Source organism: Ziziphus jujuba, chromosome 11 (assembly GCF_031755915.1).
Source record: "Ziziphus jujuba cultivar Dongzao chromosome 11, ASM3175591v1".
NCBI lineage: Eukaryota > Viridiplantae > Streptophyta > Magnoliopsida > Rosales > Rhamnaceae > Ziziphus > Ziziphus jujuba.
In genome coordinates this window covers 7723226-7743580 of record NC_083389.1, presented here as the reverse complement: position 1 = coordinate 7743580, position 20355 = coordinate 7723226, and the positions used below count along the sequence as shown (strand labels likewise).

Below are 20355 nucleotides of genomic sequence, written 5' to 3'. Positions count from 1 at the left end.
TCATATATTGTGTGGTATGACGTCTCTCCGAAAATAATTGTATATTTAAATATTTTGAATACCAAACATTTTCCATTTAATCATGAACAACCATTCCTATCTTCATCTAGTTATGTATTAATTATTCTAAAAATTATACAATATTAGCCAAATTTAACAATAATAATGTTAGAACTACCTTGTAAGGTTACGGGATTTGCAATTGATTTCTATAATTAATATATGATTGTTTGCTTTCTGAAACATCTACGGGATAAGAATTTTTTTTCACTTTTTTTTTTTTTTTACAACACCATATATGTGTGTAATTATTCAAACACTTCCCTTTACATTTCTAACATTCAAAGTTCAACCTCAATTATTGACAACAAAGAAAAAATAAAAAGAAAAGAGCTCAAACTCAATTAGGTCTGCATGCACTGGAGATTCTCCTGAGACAATTAATAAGGCACCCTAACGACAGCTGACAGGGAGCTGGAAGCTACAAGCAAAACTATTTTAAGTACCAATTAGCTACAAAGTGTACTCAAATCAAAGAACAAAGCTTTTATTTATAATAATTTGGCGCTTATTACATCCTCTTGACAACGCAGACTGTGTCAGTTCCACGACAAACATTATTCTTTTCTATATATTCATTTATTATAAGTTCCTACTAATGGTACAGAGGATAGAATTTCCTCTGTATATACCTCTAAGCAGGACAGAAAGTGATCTCGTAGTTAGGGCTACCAGAGCAGGTAAATGTGCTATTTTTATCATCATAAGCATAGCTATAAGCTTGAGGGCAAAGGTCCTCGAAGATCTTGGAGTAGTTTGTAGGTGGACAAGTTTCCGGTTTGTCATTAGGAGGCTTGCAACAATACTTTGCATCACCGAACGCCACACATGCACTTTTGCAACCGATCACTTTTCCATCAGCTCCTTTCTGTTGCAGCTCGGCAGGGCATTTGGCATTCACATCCACAGGGCACGACGACTGCTTGCACTCACCGGTTCCACCCTTGGTGGCTACCGACATTGGCAAGTTGAAGCCGTCGACCAAGCTCACGTCGTAGTAATCTTGTCCGCCGTTCGGAGCGACAGTGATTTCTACGAGAGTTGCTGGTGGGGCTGCACCGTTACCGTTGCACGTAACTTGACCAGAACCACAGTCTGCGGTGGCACATGTGAACTTCCCGGAGGAGGAAGAGCATCCGGTTCGGGCCCAGAATCGGCCACTCCATGGCGATGGGAGGTCCACTGCCCTGTTGGCTCCGGTTGTCAACTCGAATCCGGTGGTTGATAATTGGGGTTTTTGGTCGCCGGTAAGGGTTCCTGGCCAAACGGTGTAGGTGCATTTGTTTGTGAAGGTGACTGTAGCTGCATGAGCTCCTGTATGCCACGTAATATATATAACATCAGGTACAACAGCTAATCAAAGTAGTTTATCTTAACTACCAAAAAAAAATTAGCTAAATGAAGAAGCTATTAAAAATCAAATTTTACTATCAAATTCATGTTTAAACTCACTAGCCATCTTGGAAATGAAATTTCTTGATTATAAATAAATATTAGTTTAAAGAAAATAATATATTGGAGAAAAAGTTTTAGATAAGATAAATGACAAATGACCACTCTAGCTATATGCTAGATAAAAAAGACTATATTTGGGGCATATTATTTTGATGAAAGTAGATAGCCAAAATTGGAAGCAATAGTTTCATTTAAGAAAAAAAAAATGGAAGCAAAAGGAGAATATGGAGAAGATGATTTACCAGCAAATAGGAAGGCCAAGGTGAGAGCAAAAAGCACTTGGGCATTCTTGTGGATGTCTTTGATTGCTTAGATGCAAATGAATTAACTTGATTTTGGAACTGGGGAACTAAGAAGTGGTATATATAGGCTTAAGTGGGGGTCTAATTTTATATTTTAGTTTTTATTTATTTTTTATTTGTATATGACTCATTGCGGGTCTAAATTGCCATCGGAATTAAAATAATGAACTGTGGAACCAAACAATATAGAAATTTAGAAGTTCATGAATTGTCTAGTCGCCGTCAAAGACCGGTAATCTTCTCCTTGGAAAAGTACAATTTTCGATTAGTACCATTCATACTGTCACGTCTACCATTCTAAAAAGGGGCCAAAAAAAAAAAAAAATTAAAAGCTAGTTTACATTGTACTAATTAAGTGTTGATTATATACTGATGTAGAATTTACTGTCTTTATACGACTAAAATCCATTAGCCTTTGTAGGTTCGGTGCTAAAAGTCTTTAAATTTGATCATGAAATCAATAATGGACTACAAACAACACAAGAATGGTCTCCAGCTAAAAGGAAGATTCGCAAGTGGAACTGCGGAAGAGCCTTTAATTTGTCGATTATATATACAAAAATACATGTATGATTAATTAGCACATTGAAGCCATGCTTAATTTGTTCCTACCCTGAATCCTAATACAGCATTAATGCCCATACACATGATATAACAACAAAACATGGAAATAACCAAAGAAAAATTAAACTAAATTCAGAATGATCAAATTTTTTGTATCAAAATTTTAATATCAAATTGTTTAGCTTTTTTTAATGATTTTATTTTTCATAAATATAGGGTAACATCAATTTAATAATCATTAAAAAAATCAAAATTTTAGTAAAAAAAATTGTAACATATAGTATTGCCCAGACATTAATATTAGTATTTATTTTTTTTGTGTTTTTTGTTTGGGGGGGGGGCGGCCGCGTAGAACTAATTTGAGAAACGAATGAACACAGAGAAGGTCCAGGTATTGTGCCATGTGTCCGCCGTGGCAAAACGCGCTTCGGATCATATCCACCGTGATGAACGGGAGGCCTAATTTCAAAGACTTTTATTCGTTGAGTAATTTATCGTCTAGCAGCTAACATAAGAGAGAGCCACGTTGAAGAAGTGATATCAGACTTTTGAAAGTATCACTACCCGAATATATATCCATTCAGAAAAGAGAATACAGCAAGAAATGAAAAAATAAATAAATAAATGAACAAAACAAAAAAAAAGTAATATTATTGATGACCAACGACAACAGAAGAAAAGTCGTCGACTATTTGAAGCATAGCATAGCAGAAAATGCTGAATTCAAAAAATGAAGAAATATTTCTTCCGATTCTTATTAACGGAGTCACGAAACAAACATGTGTCGCCTTCCTAATGTTCCAAATAGAATACGTGTCTCTCTATCGCAAAAACCGAAGAAAAAAAAATATAATAATAATAATAATAATAATGCGTGTTTCTATCGGTTTCTTTCTTTGTTTCCCGAAAGAATGTTTTTTTTTTCCGCTTAGACGGTGAATGTTTCCGTTCAACCATCTGCTTAAGTCTATAAGTGACCAGCGAATTGTCAACAACATTGGCTCCTTGCCAAACATACAACGACTTTGAACATCAAACTTTCTACTGACATAATTACTAAAAACATTTCCAAAGTAATGAAACCTAACGAAACTTAACGAGGTGAATAAAAGAACAGTTGAAAGGCACCAAGAATTTTCTTTTCTTTTTCTTTTTTTTGGGAACAACAAGACGTTGAATTTTAATAATAAGAAGAAAATAATTCATCATCAGCAACGATCGAGATTTTTAAAACTAGGAGAAAGGAATTAAATCCAGAGAAGAAGTAATTCCTTCCACAGGCATTTTAGCCAACCAATCCGATGCTCTATTAGCACAACGGGAAGCATAGACAAAACTAAAATAAGAAAAACAAGATTTAAGATAATAAAAGATCTTGGAAAATAGAACCAGCACAACATGCAGGGGGAACAATAAATCCGAAAGTAACACTGATCCTGACCAAACCGAGCGTACCCAAGGGCAATCGCAAAAGACATGCTTCAATGTTTCAATCTCCAAAAACAATTCCACCTTAGGATATAATTGGAACATTAGACGATTGAGGATTTTTATTTTTATTTATTTATTTTTGGCTAGGAGACAATAGAGAATTGGTAACTTTTTTATCCAGATCCCAACGGTAACTTTCTAATTTCTACATCAGCCGATCACCCAAAGTGAAAGCGACTACTAAAACGCACATTAATTGATGTTAATTCGAGATCACTTAAATAATATATATATATTTAGAGCTCTTGAAATCACTTCCCAAAGGCAAGTTCGTATTAGATGATTTTCCAAAATCATTAAATAGGTAATTTCTTTAAAATAAAATTATTAACAAAACATTAATTTTTTTAATACCAAATACCATGAAAATGCTTATCCAGCTTTTTGCAGCGCAAGCTAGATTCAATATCAGTGATATACAGGGTTATATTCCACAGATTTTAAGATGAATTGTTATGATTCGTTTTGTTTTTATGTTTTATTAATTATGAACTATTTTTTTTTTTTTTTTGGTTGAAGTTGATTACTAATCAACGTATTTTAAATTTGTTCGATCGATCCCATTTTAGAGAATATTGATACATTATTTGTCTTAAAAATTATTTTAAATAATTCTTATATATTGTGTGGTATCTCGCTCCCAAAACAATTGTATATTTAAATATTTTGAATAACAGATATTTTATATTTAATCATAAACAACCATTCCTATCTTCATCAAGTTATGCCTTAATTATTTCAGAAATCATACAATATTAGCGAGAACTAATAATAATAATATTAGAACTAGCTCATAATTAAGGTTACGGAATTTGCATAGTTTTCTATATATATTTGTTTCTTAAAAAAAATAAAAACTACTTCAACATGTTTTAGCAGGCCACACGAAGAGCATTAACTGCTTGATGAAATATGTACGAATACATTATATATATATATATATATATATATATTTTTTTTTTTCACAAAACCATTTAAACATTCATTTCCCTTCAACATTTATATCATTCGTTTAATTTCTATCATTTATGAAAAATAAAAAATAAAAAATAAAAAATCCATCATTCAAAGTTCAATCAACCTCAATTATATACATTGACAAAAAAAAAAAACTCAAACTCTCATTCAAAGTTCAATCAACCTCAATTATATATATTGACCAAAAAAAGTAACAAGAAGAAAAAAATCAAACTCTCAATTCAGTCTGCAATTCTGCTGAGTGAAAAAACATGTGGGCTTCCACGATCTGTGAGAGGAGGGAGCAGTAGTCAGGAGAGCACTGAAAATTTGCTCCTCCTAAGACAGATATATAATTAATGAAGGCCCTAACCACAAGCCGACGGTGGAGATGAAGCTACATGTAAATAAAATTATTTTTAGAAAACAGAAACAGCTACAAATTAAGTACTCAAATTAATATCAAATATTTTTATTTATAATAGTTTTGTCATTTATTACATACTCTTCACAACATAATCTGTGTCAATTAAACGACAAACATTATTCTCCTCATTCGTTTATTGTAACAAAGTTCCAAGTATTAGAGGATAGAATTTCCTCTGTATATATCTCTAAGCAGGACAGAAAGTGATCTCGTAGTTAGGGCTACCAGAGCAGGTTGTGCTATTTTTATCATCATAAGCGTAGCTATAAGCTTGAGGACAAAGGTCCTTGAAGATCTGGGAGTAGTTTGTGGGTGGACAAGTTTCCGGTTTGTCATTAGGAGGTGTGCAACAATACTTTGGGTCACCGACTGCCACACATGCACTTTTGCAACCGATCACTTTTCCATCAGCTCCTTGCTGTTGCAGCTCGGCAGGGCATTTGGCATTCACATCCACAGAGCACGACGACGGCTTGCACTCACCGGTTCCACCCTTGGTGGCTACCGACATTGGCAAGTTGAAGCCGTCAACCAAGCTCACGTCGTAGTAATCTTGTCCGCCGTTCGGGGCGACCGTGATTCCTACGAGAGTTGCTGGTGGGGCTGCACCTTTACCGCTGCACGTAACTTGACCAGAACCACAGTCTGCGGTGGCACATGTGAACTTCCCGGAGGAGTAAGAGCATCCGGTTCGGGCCCAGAATCGGCCACTCCATGGCGATGGGAGGTCCACTGCCCGGTTTTCTGCCGTTCTCAACTAGAATCCGGTTGTTGATAATTGGGGTTTTTGGTCGCCGGTAAGGGTTCCTGGCCAAACGGTGTAGGGACATTTGTTTGTGAAGGTGACTGTAGCTGCATGAGCTCCTGTATGCCACGTAACATATATAACATCAGGTACAACAGCTAATTAAAGTAGTTTAAAGATTAGCTAAATGAAGTGGTCATTCAAAATCAAATTTTACTATCAAATTCAATTTTGAACTCACTGTCTCGGAAATGAAAATTCTTGATTAGAAATAAATATTAGTTTCAAGAAAATAATATATTGGAGAAAGATTTTAGATAAATGAATGACAAATGACCACTCTAGCTATATGATAGATAAAAAAGAGGCCTTGTATTTGGGGCATATTATTTTGATGCAAGTAGATACCCAAAATTGGAAGCAAAAAGTTTCATTTAAAAATGAAAAGGAGAAAAAATGGAAGCAAAAAGAGAATATGGAGAAGATGATTACCAGCGAAGAGGAACGCAAAGGCGAGAGCAACAAGCACTTGGGTATTCATTGTGGATATCTTTGATTGCTTAGATGCAAATGAATTAACTTGATTTTGGAACTGGGGAACTAAGAAGTGGCATAAATAAGCCTAAGTGGGGTCTAATTTATATTTTAATTTATATTTATTTTTTGTTTTTTTTGTTTTTTTGTATGAATCATTGCGGGTCTAAATTGCCATTGGAATTAAAATAATGAACTATGGAACCAAACAAAATGGAAATTTAGATGTTCATGAATTGCCTAGTCACCGTCAAAGACCGGTAATCTTCTCCCTGCAAAAATATAATTTTCGATTAATACCATTCATACTTAAGTTCACGTCTACCATCCTATAAAGGGGAATAAAATAATTTTAAAAGCAAGTTTACATTGTACTAATTAAGTGTTAATTATATATTGATGTAGAATTTACTGTCTTTATACGACTAAAATCCATTAGCCTTTGTCCTTTTTAAATTTGATCATGAAATCAATAATGGACTAAAAATAACACAAGAATGGTCTCCATCTAGAAGAAAGTTCTGGCAGTGGAACTGCCGAAGAGCCATTAATTTGTCAATTATACATACAAAATTACATGTATGGTAATTAATACATTGAAGCCAAGCTTAATTTGTTCCTGTCCTGAATCTTAATACAGCATTAATGCCCATGCACAAGATATAACAACAAAACATTGGAATTGACCAAACAATTATTAGAGTAAATTTAATGAGTGATCATATTTTTTAATCAAAATTTTGTTATTCAATTGTTTAGTAATTTTTCAATTGCTCTGTCTCTCATAAATGTAAAACATATGTCAATTTAATAATTATTAAAAAATATCTCATAATTAATTACCAAAATTATAATAAAAAAATTTAGTACATATAGAATTGCTCCAACCATTAATATTGTTATTATTATTTTTGGATAGAGCTAATATGAGAAACAAATAAAAATAGAGAAGGTCCAGAGATTGTGCCATGTGTCCACCGTGACAAAACGCGCTTATGACCATATCTACCGCGATGAACGGGGACTTAACGTGAAAGACTTTTAATCATTGAGTAATATATCGTCTAGTACCTAACATAAGAGAGAGCCAACTAGAAGAAGTAATATCAGACTTTTAAAAGTATCGCGACCCGAAGATATATCCATTCAGAAAAAGAGAAAGCATAGCATGACAGGAAATGCTGAATCCAAAAGTATCCATAAAACTAAAAAAGTAATATTATTGATGACAAATGATAACAAAAGAAAAATCGTCGAGTACTATTTGAAGAGAGCATGACAGGAAATGCTGAATCCAAAAAATGAAGAAAATATTTCTTCCACTTCTTATTAACTGAGTCAAGAAACTAACAAGTGTCGCCTTCCTAAAGTCCAAAAATAGAATACGTGTCTCTTTATCGCAAAAACCAAAAAAATAAAAAATTATATATATATATATATATATATATGTATATATAGAGTACGTGTCTCCATCGGTTTCCTTCTTTGTTATCCAAAACAGACTCTTCTTTTTTTTCCGCATAGACGATGAATATTTCCGTTCAACCATCTGCTTAAGTCTGTAAGTGACCAACGAATTGTCAACAACATTGGCTCCAAGCCAAACATACAACGACCTTGAACATCAAATTTCTACTCACTTAATTACACCAAAATAATGAAACCTAACGAAACTTAACAAGGTGAATAAAAGAACAGTTCAAAGGCACCAAGAATTTATTTTTTCTTTTTTTTTTGGGACAACAAAGAAGTTGAATTTTAATAATAAGAAGAAAATATTCATCTTCAGCAACGGTAGAGATTATAAAAAACTAGGGAATTCCTTCCCACAGCCTGTTTAGCTAACCAATCCGACGCTCTATTAGCAGAACGGGAAGCATAAACTAAAGTACAATAAGAAAAACAAGATTTAAGATAATAAAACATCTTGGAAAATGGAACCAGCACAACATGCAGAGGAACAATAAATCCGAAAGGAACACTGATCCTGACCAAACCGAGCGTACCCATGGGCAATCAAAAAAGGCATGCTTCAACGTTTCAATCTCCAAAAACAACCTCCATCAAAAAAATCTCCACCTTAGAATATAATTGGAACGTTAGACGATTGAGGATTTTTGTTTTTATTTATTTATTTTGACTAGGAGACAATAGAGAATTGGTAACTTTTTTAGCCAAATCCGAACGTAACTTTGTAATTTCTACATCAGCCGATTACCCAAAGTGAAAGCCACCATTAAAACGCACATTAATTGATGTTCATTCGGGATCACTTCAATAAGTAATGAATTTTTTTTTTTTTATTTATACTTTTAGAGCTCTAGAAATCACTTCCCACAGGCAAGTTCGTATTAGATGATTTTCCAAAATCATTAAATAGGTAATTTTTTAAAAATAAATTATTAAAAAAACTATTAATTTATTTATACCAAATACCATGAAAAATGCTTAAGATGAATAGTTATGATTCATTTTGTTTTTATGTTTAATTAGTTAACCCTTTTTTTTTTTTTTTGGTTGTTGAAGTTGATTAACAATCAACGTATTATAAATTTCTTCCATTGCTCCAATATTAGAGGATATTGATACATTTTTTTGTCTTAAAAACTATTTTAAATAATTCTTATATATTGCGTGGTATCTCGCTCCTAAAACAATTGTATATTTAAATATTTTGAATGACAGATATTTTATATTTAATCATAAACAACCATTGCTATCTTCATCAAGTTATGTATTAATTATTTCAGAAATCATACAATATTAGCGAGAATTAATAACAATAATATGAGAACTACCTTATAATTAAGGTTAAGGAATTTGCAGTAGTTTTCTATATATATTTGTTTATTAAAAAATAAAAATTACTCCAACATGTTTTAGCAGGCCACACGAAGAGCATTAATTGCTTGACGAAACATGTACGAATACATTACATTTTTTCTATCACAAAACCATTTAAACATTCATTTCCCCCTCAACATATCTATCATTCGTTTGATTTCTATCATTTATGATTGAAAAAGAAATATCATTCAAAGTTCAATCAACCTCAATTATTGACTACCAAAAAAAAAACCAAACTCTAAATTCGGCCTGCAATTCTGCCGAGTGAAAAAACATGTGGGCTTCAACGATCTATGAGAGGAGGGAGCAGTACTCACAGGAGCACCAAAAATTTGCTCCTGCTAAGACAGATATATAATTAATGAGCCCCAAACCACAAGCCGAAGGTGGAGCTGAAGCTACATGTAAATAAAATTATTTTTAAAAAACAGAAACAACAACAAATTAAGTACTCAAATTCATATCAAATCTTTTTATTTATAATAGTTTTGTCATTTATTACATACTCTTGACAACATAATCTGTGTCAATTCCATGACAAACATTATTCACCTCATTCGTTTATTATCACAAGGTTCCAAGTATAGAGGATAGAATTTCCTCTGTATAATCTCTTAAGGACAGAACGTGATCTCGTAGTTAGGGCTACCAGAGCAGGTAAATGTACTATTTTTATCATCATAAGCATAGCTATAAGCTTGAGGGCAAATGTTTTCGAAGAACTGGGAGTAGTTTGTAGGTGGACAAGTTTCCGGTTTGTCATTAGGAGGTGTGCAACAATACTTTGGGTCACCGAATGCCAAACATGCACTTTTGCAAGCGATCACTTTTCCATCAGCTCCTTTCTGTTGGAGCTCGGCAGGGCATTGGGCATTCACGTCCGCAGGGCACGACGACATCTTGCACTCACCGGTTCCACCCTTGGTGGCTACCGACATTGGCAAGTTGAAGCCATCGACCAAGCTCACGTCGTAGAAATCTTGTCCGCCGTTCGCGGCGACCGTGATTTCTACTAGAGTTGCCGGTGGGGCTGCACCGTTACCATTGCACGTAACCTGACCAGAACCGCAGTCTGCGGTGGCACATGTGAACTTCCCGGAGGAGGAAGAGCATCCGGTTCGTGCCCAGAATCGGCCACTCCATGGGGATGGGAGGTTCACTGCCCGGTTGGCTCCGGTTCCCAACTCGAATCCGGTGGTTGATAATTGGGGTTTTTGGTCTCCGGTAAGGGTTCCTGGCCAAACGGTGTAGGGGCATTTGTTTGTGAAAGTGACTGTAGCTGCATGAGCTCCTGTATGCCCACGAGTAACATAACATCAGGCACAACGAGCTAATTGAAGTAAAATAAGTAGATACATGAAGTAGTTTTTCCAAAACCAAATTTCACTATCTAGTTTAAATTTGAAATCACCATCTCCGAAATGAGAATTCTCAATTATATTAGAAATAGATTATTTACCAAATTAAGAAAATTGGAGAAAAAGTTATAGAAAAGAAAAAATAGACAACTGACCCTTTTTGCTATAAACTAGATGCATAAAAAATTAATTTGGGTGAAAGTAGACAGCCAAAAATGGAGGCAAAAAGAGAATGGAGAGAAGATATTTACCAGCGAAGAGGAAGGCCAAGGTGAGAGCAAAAAACACTTGGGTATTCATTGTTGTGGATGTCTTTGATTGCTTGGATGCAAATGAATCAACTTGATTTTGGAATTGGTGGGGAACCGAGAGGTGCTATTTATAGGCTTAAATAGGGATCTAATTTTTAACTTTTTCCTTACTTTTTTTTTTTTTTTTTTTTTTTGGTCTCTTTTTCTTTGCATGTATCATTGCGGGTCTAAATTGCCATCAAGATAGTGAACTGTGGAAACAAACAACGTAGAAATTTAGAGGTTCAAGGATTGTCTTGCTACCGTCACGTCAAAGACGGGTAATCTTCCTCACTGCAAATGTACAATTTTCGATTAATACTATTCAAAGTTAAGTTCTCATCTGCCTAAGGTTTAAAAAATTGAAATTTTGAAAAGTGTGGATAAGAAATTTTTTTTCTAAATGAAAATAAATAAAATTTTATTAAAGTTTTTGATATTTGTATAAATTTTTCATTGAAATTTTCATCATATATATATATATATATATATCAATTCCTTCACATTATTTCCTTCACATTATTGATTAAAATTCACTTAATGTTTTTGTATTTTTATAACCAATTTAATAATTAATTGATTAAATAAACTAATTTTAAAATTTTAATAAAAAATTATTTTTTAAAATAAATTTCTATCAATTTTTGTTATTTTTTATGAGATTTTATTGATACTCAATAAATTTTAATATTTTTATGGATATTTTTATATTTTAAATTTTGAAAATTTTTGTTAAGATCGATTTTTTGGATCTTGCATCTGCCATATACTAAAAAGAAGAAAAATTAATTTTTAAACCAAGTTTACATTATAATGTTTCTACAAATTAAATGTTAATTATATGTTGATGTAGAATTTATAGTCATTATAGAAATAAAATCCATTAGCCATGTCGGCTAGGTGTTAAAAGTCTTTAAATTAGATCATGAAATCAATAGTTGACAGGACCCTAAACAACACATGAATCATCTCCAGCTAGGAGAAATATTTAGCAGTTGAACTGTGGAACGGCCATTAATTTGTGAAATATATATTTATATATATATACATACACAAAAATTGATATGGTTAATTAACACATTGACCCAAGCTTAATTTGTTCCTATCCTGAATCTTAATACAGCATAATGCCCATGCAAATGATATGACAAGAAAATATTGAAAATGACCAAACAAAAGAAAAAAAAAAAAAACACTTATTAATGTTAGTAACAGTTTTTCTTTTGAGTCGATTAATATTGGTGACTTGATTAAACCGGATTTGAGAAACAAAAGAAGAATGGATAAGGTATTGTGCCATGTGTCCAACGTGACAAAACGTGCTTATGACCATATCCACCGTAATGAACGGGCCTAATGAGAAAGACTTTTATTCATTATGAGCAGTACATGGTCTAGTAGCTGACATGAGATGATGAGAGAGCCAACTAGAAGAAGTAATATCAGACTTTTAAAAGTATCACTACCCGAGGATATATATCCATCCAGAAAAACAGCAAATAAAATAAATAAATAAATAAAGAGAGTAAATATCGATGACTAACGATAACAGAAGAAAAGTCGTCGACTATTTTAAGCATAGCAGGAAATTGCTGAATTTTATAAATGAAGAAAATATTGGAGCCGGATCCTCTGTCCCCATCCCCCAGTCAGTCAATGCTATCTCATTTTAAAAAATAACATTTATTTTTTATGGTCAGTTTATTATATTTTCTACTTTTTTTTTTAACCCTAAAATACTCCTTCTTCTTTTTGCCCTTGAATGTCGCGCAGCCATACCGGTATTCATCAAACCGTAATACCTTCAATTACCAATAGATAGAAGAGAGAAAATGTATGTTTCGAAAGTCGGGTTTATTTGCTAGATGGTTGGGTTCGGATTTTCTTCAATTTTAAATATATATATATATATATATATCTTGAGACTTGGGTATGGTTCAACAAATTTGAAGATATAAGTATGTATATTTTCGTTATCTGGTTTGATGGGATGAGAATTTTATGCAACAATCGTTTGAAATTGTCTGAAAAATGATGCTTTTGAGTCCTTTTGGATTGAGTTTACCACCATATACATTTTGATTGAACCCGCGAATTTTAATTCTTTGACTTTAACAACAAAAAGGAAAAAAAAAAAACAAAAAAAAAGAGATTTATAAAGGATCTTTCAGATTTAAAAATAATAATGAAAATTATTATCAAACCAGATTACTAATACGTAATGCTAAATTCTGATGAAATTTTATAATACAAAGATTTTCAATAACGCAAATAATTTTTTTTTTTTTTGGGAAAATAAATGTTCTGTGGATTTGCTTCAATGAACGATGTGAATTAGATTTTACTGAAGATTATCATTACTATGATGAATATAAAATTTGAAAATTGGTGGAAACGATGTTGGTAATCAAAGCAATTAAAGTTTGATGAATGCCGGTATGGCTGTGCGACATTCAAAGGCAAAAAGAAGAAGGAGTATTTTAAGGTTAAAAATAAAAAAATAAAAAAAATAATAAACTGACGGTAAAAGATGAGTATTATTTTTTAAAAAGAGATGGCATTGATTGATTGGGAGGACAGCTGGACAGGCTTGGGGACATCAAAATGGGACAGAGGATCCAGCTCCGAAAATATTAATTTCTACAGAATCATGAAACAAACAACATCATTAGTTAAATGAAAGACGCAAATTCTAAATTGAGACGTACGTGTCACTTTTCTGATGCTGTCTCTTTCCATTTCTAATTTCTTTGTTTTTTTTCCCAACACATGCGGTTCTTTTTTCTCCGTGGCGATCTTAGCAAGTTTAGCGAGGAAAAGATAAACAAAACGTATTTCGGACTCCAAAAAGCCATTACTCGGAAAAGCCTTAGCCATCTTCTCGAAGCCCTTAAACATAGACGCAATCCTAATAATCCACTCTAATTCTAAGCAATAATTCTAAGCAATAATATTCAAAATTCAAATTATACTCTTACATAGATAGAAAAAACTAGAATACACAGCGATATCCTAGAGACACATCATAGAAAAAACGTAAAAGCTCTAAAATATCGGCCAACACATTCTGAGATCGAAGAACGTAAACATAAACAAAATAAAAGGTAAGAGAATTACGTTACAAGTTGAAGACACATCTTGTCCAGGGATGGAGCTTGAGGACACCGTGGAAGAATCCAAAAATTCAAAGAAAGCATATCCCGAGTATGTGCGAGAAAGAAGAAGAAGACATAGGTTAAGGTCCTTTTCCTCCCGTTATTTTCATAAAGGCGAGTGAATTCTAGACCAATTTTACATTTGGGCTACGATCCAATCATAACTGTCAAATTTTAACAACAGAAGATTAATCGGGAAAAAGACTTCTCATAAAATTTTAAATTCAAAAGGTATCCAATATTGACTTTTTAAATACTTTACAAAAGATGGTTACATGCACATCCATTATATTTTCAATCAAATAATATGTACTAACGCAGTAACGCTTATTTAAAAAAAAAAAAAAAAAAACAAATAATACTAAAATTTCATATCATTTAACGCAACTAATAAATTTATTATCAAATTTGTTTTTCATTTAATCATAATTCATAAATAATCTTTTTTAATTAAATATCTTCAATTCGTTATCTTTTTTTTCTCTTGAAACAATATTATACGGTATATCAGTGAGAATAAATAATAATAAAAAAGGCTAATTATACATTGGTGGTTTCAACCTTTAGATTTTTATAATATGGATTATTAATTTTTTCAATTCAGCAATTTAAATTATCAATTTTTCAATTTATTGTAATTTGGACTTTTTCAATGAATATAACTTAGCTGTTATTTTATATAATTGATATTAAATTGTATAAAATTTTAAGTTAAACGATACCAAATGTGTAGATTTTTAAAATTTTACACATTAATTTTCTTCTAGTTTGAAATTTTAAAATTTTGCATATTTAATATTTTATATATTCAAATTTGATATGGTTTAATATCAATTATGTGATGTATACCATTTTTTTTTTCTTTTGGGATTTTAAAGTACAAAATTTTATAAACAATTTTAATATTTTGAACATTAATACCTTATTATTTGAAAATTAATATAATATAATAATAATCACATGAGATAGTTATTAAATCTGATAATCAAAAGGTAAATAAAATCTAAATTGCAATATTTTGAAAAATTGAGATTTTAAATTGCAAAATCTTAAAAGTTAAAAACATCAACTTAAAATATAGGATTTACTTATAATGCAAAACATATTTTAGCATAACAACAAATTCATAACACCGCTTTCCGAATTTTTTTGGGTAAGGCCATGGGTAATCATTGCCGAATGCCTTTGATTGCTTAGATGCAAATGAATTAATTAACTTGATATGAAAATTGGGATATTAGGGGGTGATATATATAGGCTTAATTGCCGTCAGGAAACAGGATAGCGAACTAAAATTGCCTCTAATCAAGAGAAACACTTTTTATTTTTATTTTTTTCTTTTTTTGTGTAAAATGAGAAGGACTTGGTAGTCTAATGACCATAAATTTGTCATAGCTCTCTCTCTCTCTCTCTCTTTTCCCCCTTCTTGCCGAAAGCACCACTAATTTGTCATTTTTTTTTCTTTAATTAAAATTAATTTTTTCATAGTTTTTTTTTTCTTTTTTTGATCAAATTAATTTTGTCATAATTAGTAGTTACAGAAAAATGTATCTTGGAAAATGGCCGAACCACATTAATTTGATAAGAATAACAGTGTGATGAGAACACAAAAAAAAAAAAAAAAAAAAAAAAAAAAAAAAAAAAAAACAATGTGAAAAAAATCTAGAGAAGGTGCGCTGATTATGCCACATGTCGACGGTGATAAACGTGCGTAGGTATTAATACAACCACCGTGATGAATGGGCCTAAGCCTCACGAAGAGTGGACCAGAAATGGGATAGCATCCAGGTCCTGTGGACTTACGCCTACGAGTCATTAATATTAAATACAGTCCGCACCTTGGAGATATTTGCATTTTTTTATTTATTTATTTTTGGTAATAGAGAGATGTGTAATTTTTTTTTTTTTTTTTTGCTAGTGTGGCTGGGCCCCAGGCTCCCCTTCCGCCCCCACCCCTAAGACTCGATCCCGAGTACACACAGGTTGGGATGTGGAAACTCTACCACTTGAGCTCCACGGCGAGACGAGAGATGTGTAATTTTTGGTTAATAGAGAGATGTGTAATTTGATAACAAAAGGAGGCCACGGCTGTATGTGTGCTTCTTACCATTTCGAGTGATATAAATGTTATTATTTACTAAAATGCAACCAAAAAAAAAAAAAAAAAAACAGTGGCTTTGATGTTTTGTTAGTATACATATGGATCATTTTTATTATTGATTTTTTTAATTATAATATACTGAATGACTTTTTAAACTAAAGAAGTCGTGTATATATATATATATATATATATTTAACAAGGTCGTATTAAAAAGTGAGAAAAGAATCAAGGGACACTATTTTTACTTTTTATATATGTATTTTAGATGCATAACTTTTTGTTTGTCTGCTCTCTGTCTTTCTAAAATGTATAAACAATACCAGTATTTCATCCAGACCAAATACAATAACTAGGTGATGGATGACCAAAAATTACGTACTCAAATTAGTATCAAATCTTATTTCCCAAATAATTAAGCTACTTATTTTGAAAACAGAAACAGCTACAAATTACGTAATCAAATTAATATCAAATATTTTTATTTATAACAGTTTTGCCATCTATCACATACTCTTGACAACACAATCTCTGTCAATTCCGCGACAAACATTATTCTCCTCATTCGTTTATTGTAACAAAGTCAACAAAGTCCCCAGTATAGAGGATAGAATTTCTTTCTGTATATAAATCTCTTTAAGGGTAGAATAATGGTAAAAATATCAGTATTAATAAAAATGTTCAATATAAAATTTTATGAAAATATTGATGAAATGTCGATATCGGATGGAAATGTCGATAAAATCATGAAAATTATAAATATTTAATTTAAAATATAAATTTTTATACATAAGATAATTAATAAAGTAAAATAATATAAAAATATAATAGTTAAAATACAATGAGAATAAAATAGTTTATAGATATTAAAAATTATTGTAATTAAACAAAATACAATGGTTGTTAGCACGTCTATATTTGATAAATAATACTAAAATATATGAAATTCTCAAATATAATTTATAATACATCATCAATAAAAAAAAAAATTGATACTTCAAATTGATGATCAAATCAAGATGTTTTGCGAATATAATAATAGGCATTCCAACTTATCATATTAAAAAAACTTTCCATATAATTATAAAAAATCTGCAAACTGACATTATTTAAAATACATAAATTTCAAACTATAGCTGTTAATTTTTTTTATTAAAAAAAGGAGAAAACCATTAATAATTGGTAATAAAACAGTAAATATAAACATCAATGATACATCTACTAATGATTATTGATAAATACGTTATTTCTCTAATATTTTCATAAAAATATATATTTTTTTCGATTTTCATTAATAATTATTGACATCATCAACAACTAAACATAAATTTAATATTCCTAGTTATATTGGCGATGGATAAGTTTGCATTTCATCAATGTCGAACATATCAACAAATATATTTTACCCCTATTATTGATATTGAATATAAAAAAATATAGAAATATTGGTGGAAATATCCACAATGCAATGGATATTTGCATCCATGGAACAGAAAGTGATCTCATAGTTAGAGCTACCAAAGCAGGTAAATGTATTATTTTTATCATCATAAGCGTAGCTATAAGCTTGAGGGCAAAGACTCTCGAAGATCTGGGAGTAGTTTGTAGGTGGACAAGTTTTCGGTTTGTCATTAGGAGGAGTGCAAGAATACTTTGGGTCACTGAATGCCAAACAAGCACTTTTGCAACCGATCACTCTTCCATCAGCTCCTTTCTGGTGCAGCTCGGCAGGGCATTAGGCATTCACATCCACAGTGCACGACGAAGTCTTGCACTCACCTGTTCCACCCTTGGTGGCTACCGACATTGGCAAGTTGAAGCCGTTGACCAAGCTCACGACGTAGTAATCTTGTCTGCCGTTCGCAACTACCATGATTTCTACTAGAGTTGCTGGTGGGGCTGCACCGTTACCGTTGCACGTAACCTGACCCGAACCACAGTTTGCGGTGGCACATGTGAACTTCCCGGAGGAGGAAGAGCATCCGGTTCATGCCCAAATTTGGCCACTCCATGGCGATCTATGTTGCTCGGACTCGGGTACAGATGTCGGGTACGAGTACATATCTAAGAGTCGGATTCATTAATTCTCAAAATTTAAGATACGGGGACAGATGTCGGGTACGAGTACATATCTAAGAGTCGGATTCATTAATTCTCAAAATTTAAGATACGGGGACACGAATGATAAGTATCCAAAATTTGGATATGGATGCTGGGGTGCGTTTGACAAAAAAAAAAAAATTTATATAAATTTTTTATTTTCATATGAATCATATCTATGGATAAATATTAACTACACGATAATAAATAGAAAACTAATAATATGAAAATTCAACATATTTGATTGGAAACATATTAAATATGTAAAATTATAGTAGAAAAAAATTATAAAATATATTATTTATTAAAAAAATTATTAATTTATTTAAATATTGTTTTCCATATTTCTATTAGAAATTTAATATTTTATTTAACGTTGATTTTTATTTTTATTTTTTGAAATAGAATTATATTATATTTTGTTAAAATTTAAGAGTTTCCAATAATATTCGGAAGATGGGAATCTCATTTTTTCTCCGCATTGGTGATTAAAAAAATTAAAAAATTAAAATTAAAAATAACAATTTTTTATCTAATTTTGTAATGAATAGGTTAGGTATATGTTTTCTTCTCAAAACTTCTAAAGTCACATTGGTAAGTGTATAGAAGATAGATCCCACTGCCCGATGCCTCTCTTTCCTATGCTTTTCTTTAATCCTTTCTCCTCTCTCATCTCTTTTCAGTTCCACCATGAAAACTGAGTCAGTAGTAATCTCTGTTTTTATTTTTTATGCCAGCTTGGATACTTTCTTTTTTATTTTTTTTCCATCTCTTTCTTCTTTTTTGTTTCCCTTCTTTACAGATGCTTTTCTCTCCATGGATAGATTCTTCATTTTCTCCATAGAAGCTCTGTAAATGTTGATTGTATGAAACAACCGCATCCATTTTTCACATGATATATCCGGAACGGATTCCGCACCCGTATCCGTGTCGTGTTATGTCGTGTCAACACGGGTGCTTCGATGATTTTGAAGAGTCTGAGCATCACAAATGGTGATGGGAGGTCAACTGCTTATAATGTAAAACATGCTTTAGCAGACCAACAAAATTCATAGCACCGCTTTCCGAGTTTTTCTGTCTATAAGGCCGAAGTGATGGCAATAACTATTTTTTTTTTTTTTTGGTAATTAAAACTTCATTGCACAAGGCACAAAAAACCTCCCCAAAAAGGGGAGGGATTTACACACAGAGCTCACTTCCAAGAATATCAGTGGCAATCAAGTTCGGAACATCCCCTGGAAGAGCATCAGAATTACAACAAAAAGAATCAAAACTACTTGAGTACTCACTGTTGAATGCCTTTGATTGCTTAGATGCAAATGAATTAATTAACTTGATTTGAAAATTGGGATATTGGGAGGTGGTATATAAACGATTAATTGCCATCAGAAAACAAGATAACGAGCTAAAATAGTCTCTAATCAACAGAAAGACCTTTTTTTCTTGTTTTTTGGGTGGTAAAATGAGGAGGACTTGGTAGTCTAACGACCATTAATTTGTCATAGTGTTCCTCTTTTTTTTTTTTTTTTCTTTCTTTTCGCTGAAAGGACCATTAATTTGTCATAGCTAGTAGCTACAGAAAAATGCTGCTGCATTGTGACCATGCTCTATACTTGAAAATGGCCAAACACGATTAACTTGATAAGAATAACAATGTGAAAAAAATCTAGAAAAGGTACGCTGATTATGCCACGTGTCGACGGTGATGAAACGTGCGCACTTATGAATGGGCCTTAGCCTACAATGAATAGGCTAATGAATGGGCCTTAGCCTAACAATGAATGGACTAGAAACGGGATAGGATCCAGGTCCTATGGACTTACGCCTACGAGCCATTAATTTTATATACCTAGAGACATTTGCAATTTTTGTTTAATTTATTTTTGGTAATAGAGAGGTGTAATTTGTTAACAAAACGAGGCGATGGTTATATATGCTTCTTACCATTTCAAGTGATATAAACATTATTATT

The 20355-nt window shown here is 32.0% G+C and overlaps 2 protein-coding genes and 2 pseudogenes across 2 annotated transcripts; all 4 read right to left on the bottom strand.

The window, feature by feature from the left end:
* Nucleotides 1-523: 523 nt before the first annotated feature.
* Nucleotides 524-2096, bottom strand: LOC107431984 (thaumatin-like protein 1b). The gene is made up of 3 exons (XM_016043042.3): nucleotides 2090-2096; nucleotides 1758-1823; nucleotides 524-1374 (listed from the first exon to the last, which is right to left on the bottom strand). The coding sequence occupies exons 1-3, from the start codon at nucleotides 2094-2096 to the stop codon at nucleotides 695-697; spliced, it is 753 nt and encodes a 250-aa protein (XP_015898528.3). The 3' UTR covers nucleotides 524-694.
* A 3181-nt stretch (nucleotides 2097-5277) lies between these two features.
* On the bottom strand, nucleotides 5278-6557 carry LOC132799330 (thaumatin-like protein 1b; annotated as a pseudogene).
* A 3269-nt stretch (nucleotides 6558-9826) lies between these two features.
* On the bottom strand, nucleotides 9827-11149 carry LOC107432066 (thaumatin-like protein 1b). The gene is made up of 2 exons (XM_016043126.4): nucleotides 10992-11149; nucleotides 9827-10673 (listed from the first exon to the last, which is right to left on the bottom strand). Exons 1-2 carry the CDS (start codon nucleotides 11038-11040, stop codon nucleotides 9997-9999), a joined length of 726 nt encoding a protein of 241 aa, XP_015898612.1. The 5' UTR covers nucleotides 11041-11149; the 3' UTR covers nucleotides 9827-9996.
* Nucleotides 11150-17551: 6402 nt separating this feature from the next.
* LOC107431983 (thaumatin-like protein 1b) lies at nucleotides 17552-18345 on the bottom strand (annotated as a pseudogene).
* Nucleotides 18346-20355: the final 2010 nt, after the last annotated feature.

Coding starts and splice junctions, on each gene's coding strand:
- LOC107432066 (XM_016043126.4), bottom strand. CDS start 11,040: ATGAATACCCAAGTGTTTTTTGCTCTCACCTTGGCCTTCCTCTTCGCT. Junction 10,674..10,991: donor CTTGGCCTTCCTCTTCGCTG/GTAAATATCTTC, acceptor GTGGGCATACAG/GAGCTCATGCAGCTACAGTC.
- LOC107431984 (XM_016043042.3), bottom strand. Junction 1,375..1,757: donor CTTGGCCTTCCTATTTGCTG/GTAAATCATCTT, acceptor CGTGGCATACAG/GAGCTCATGCAGCTACAGTC.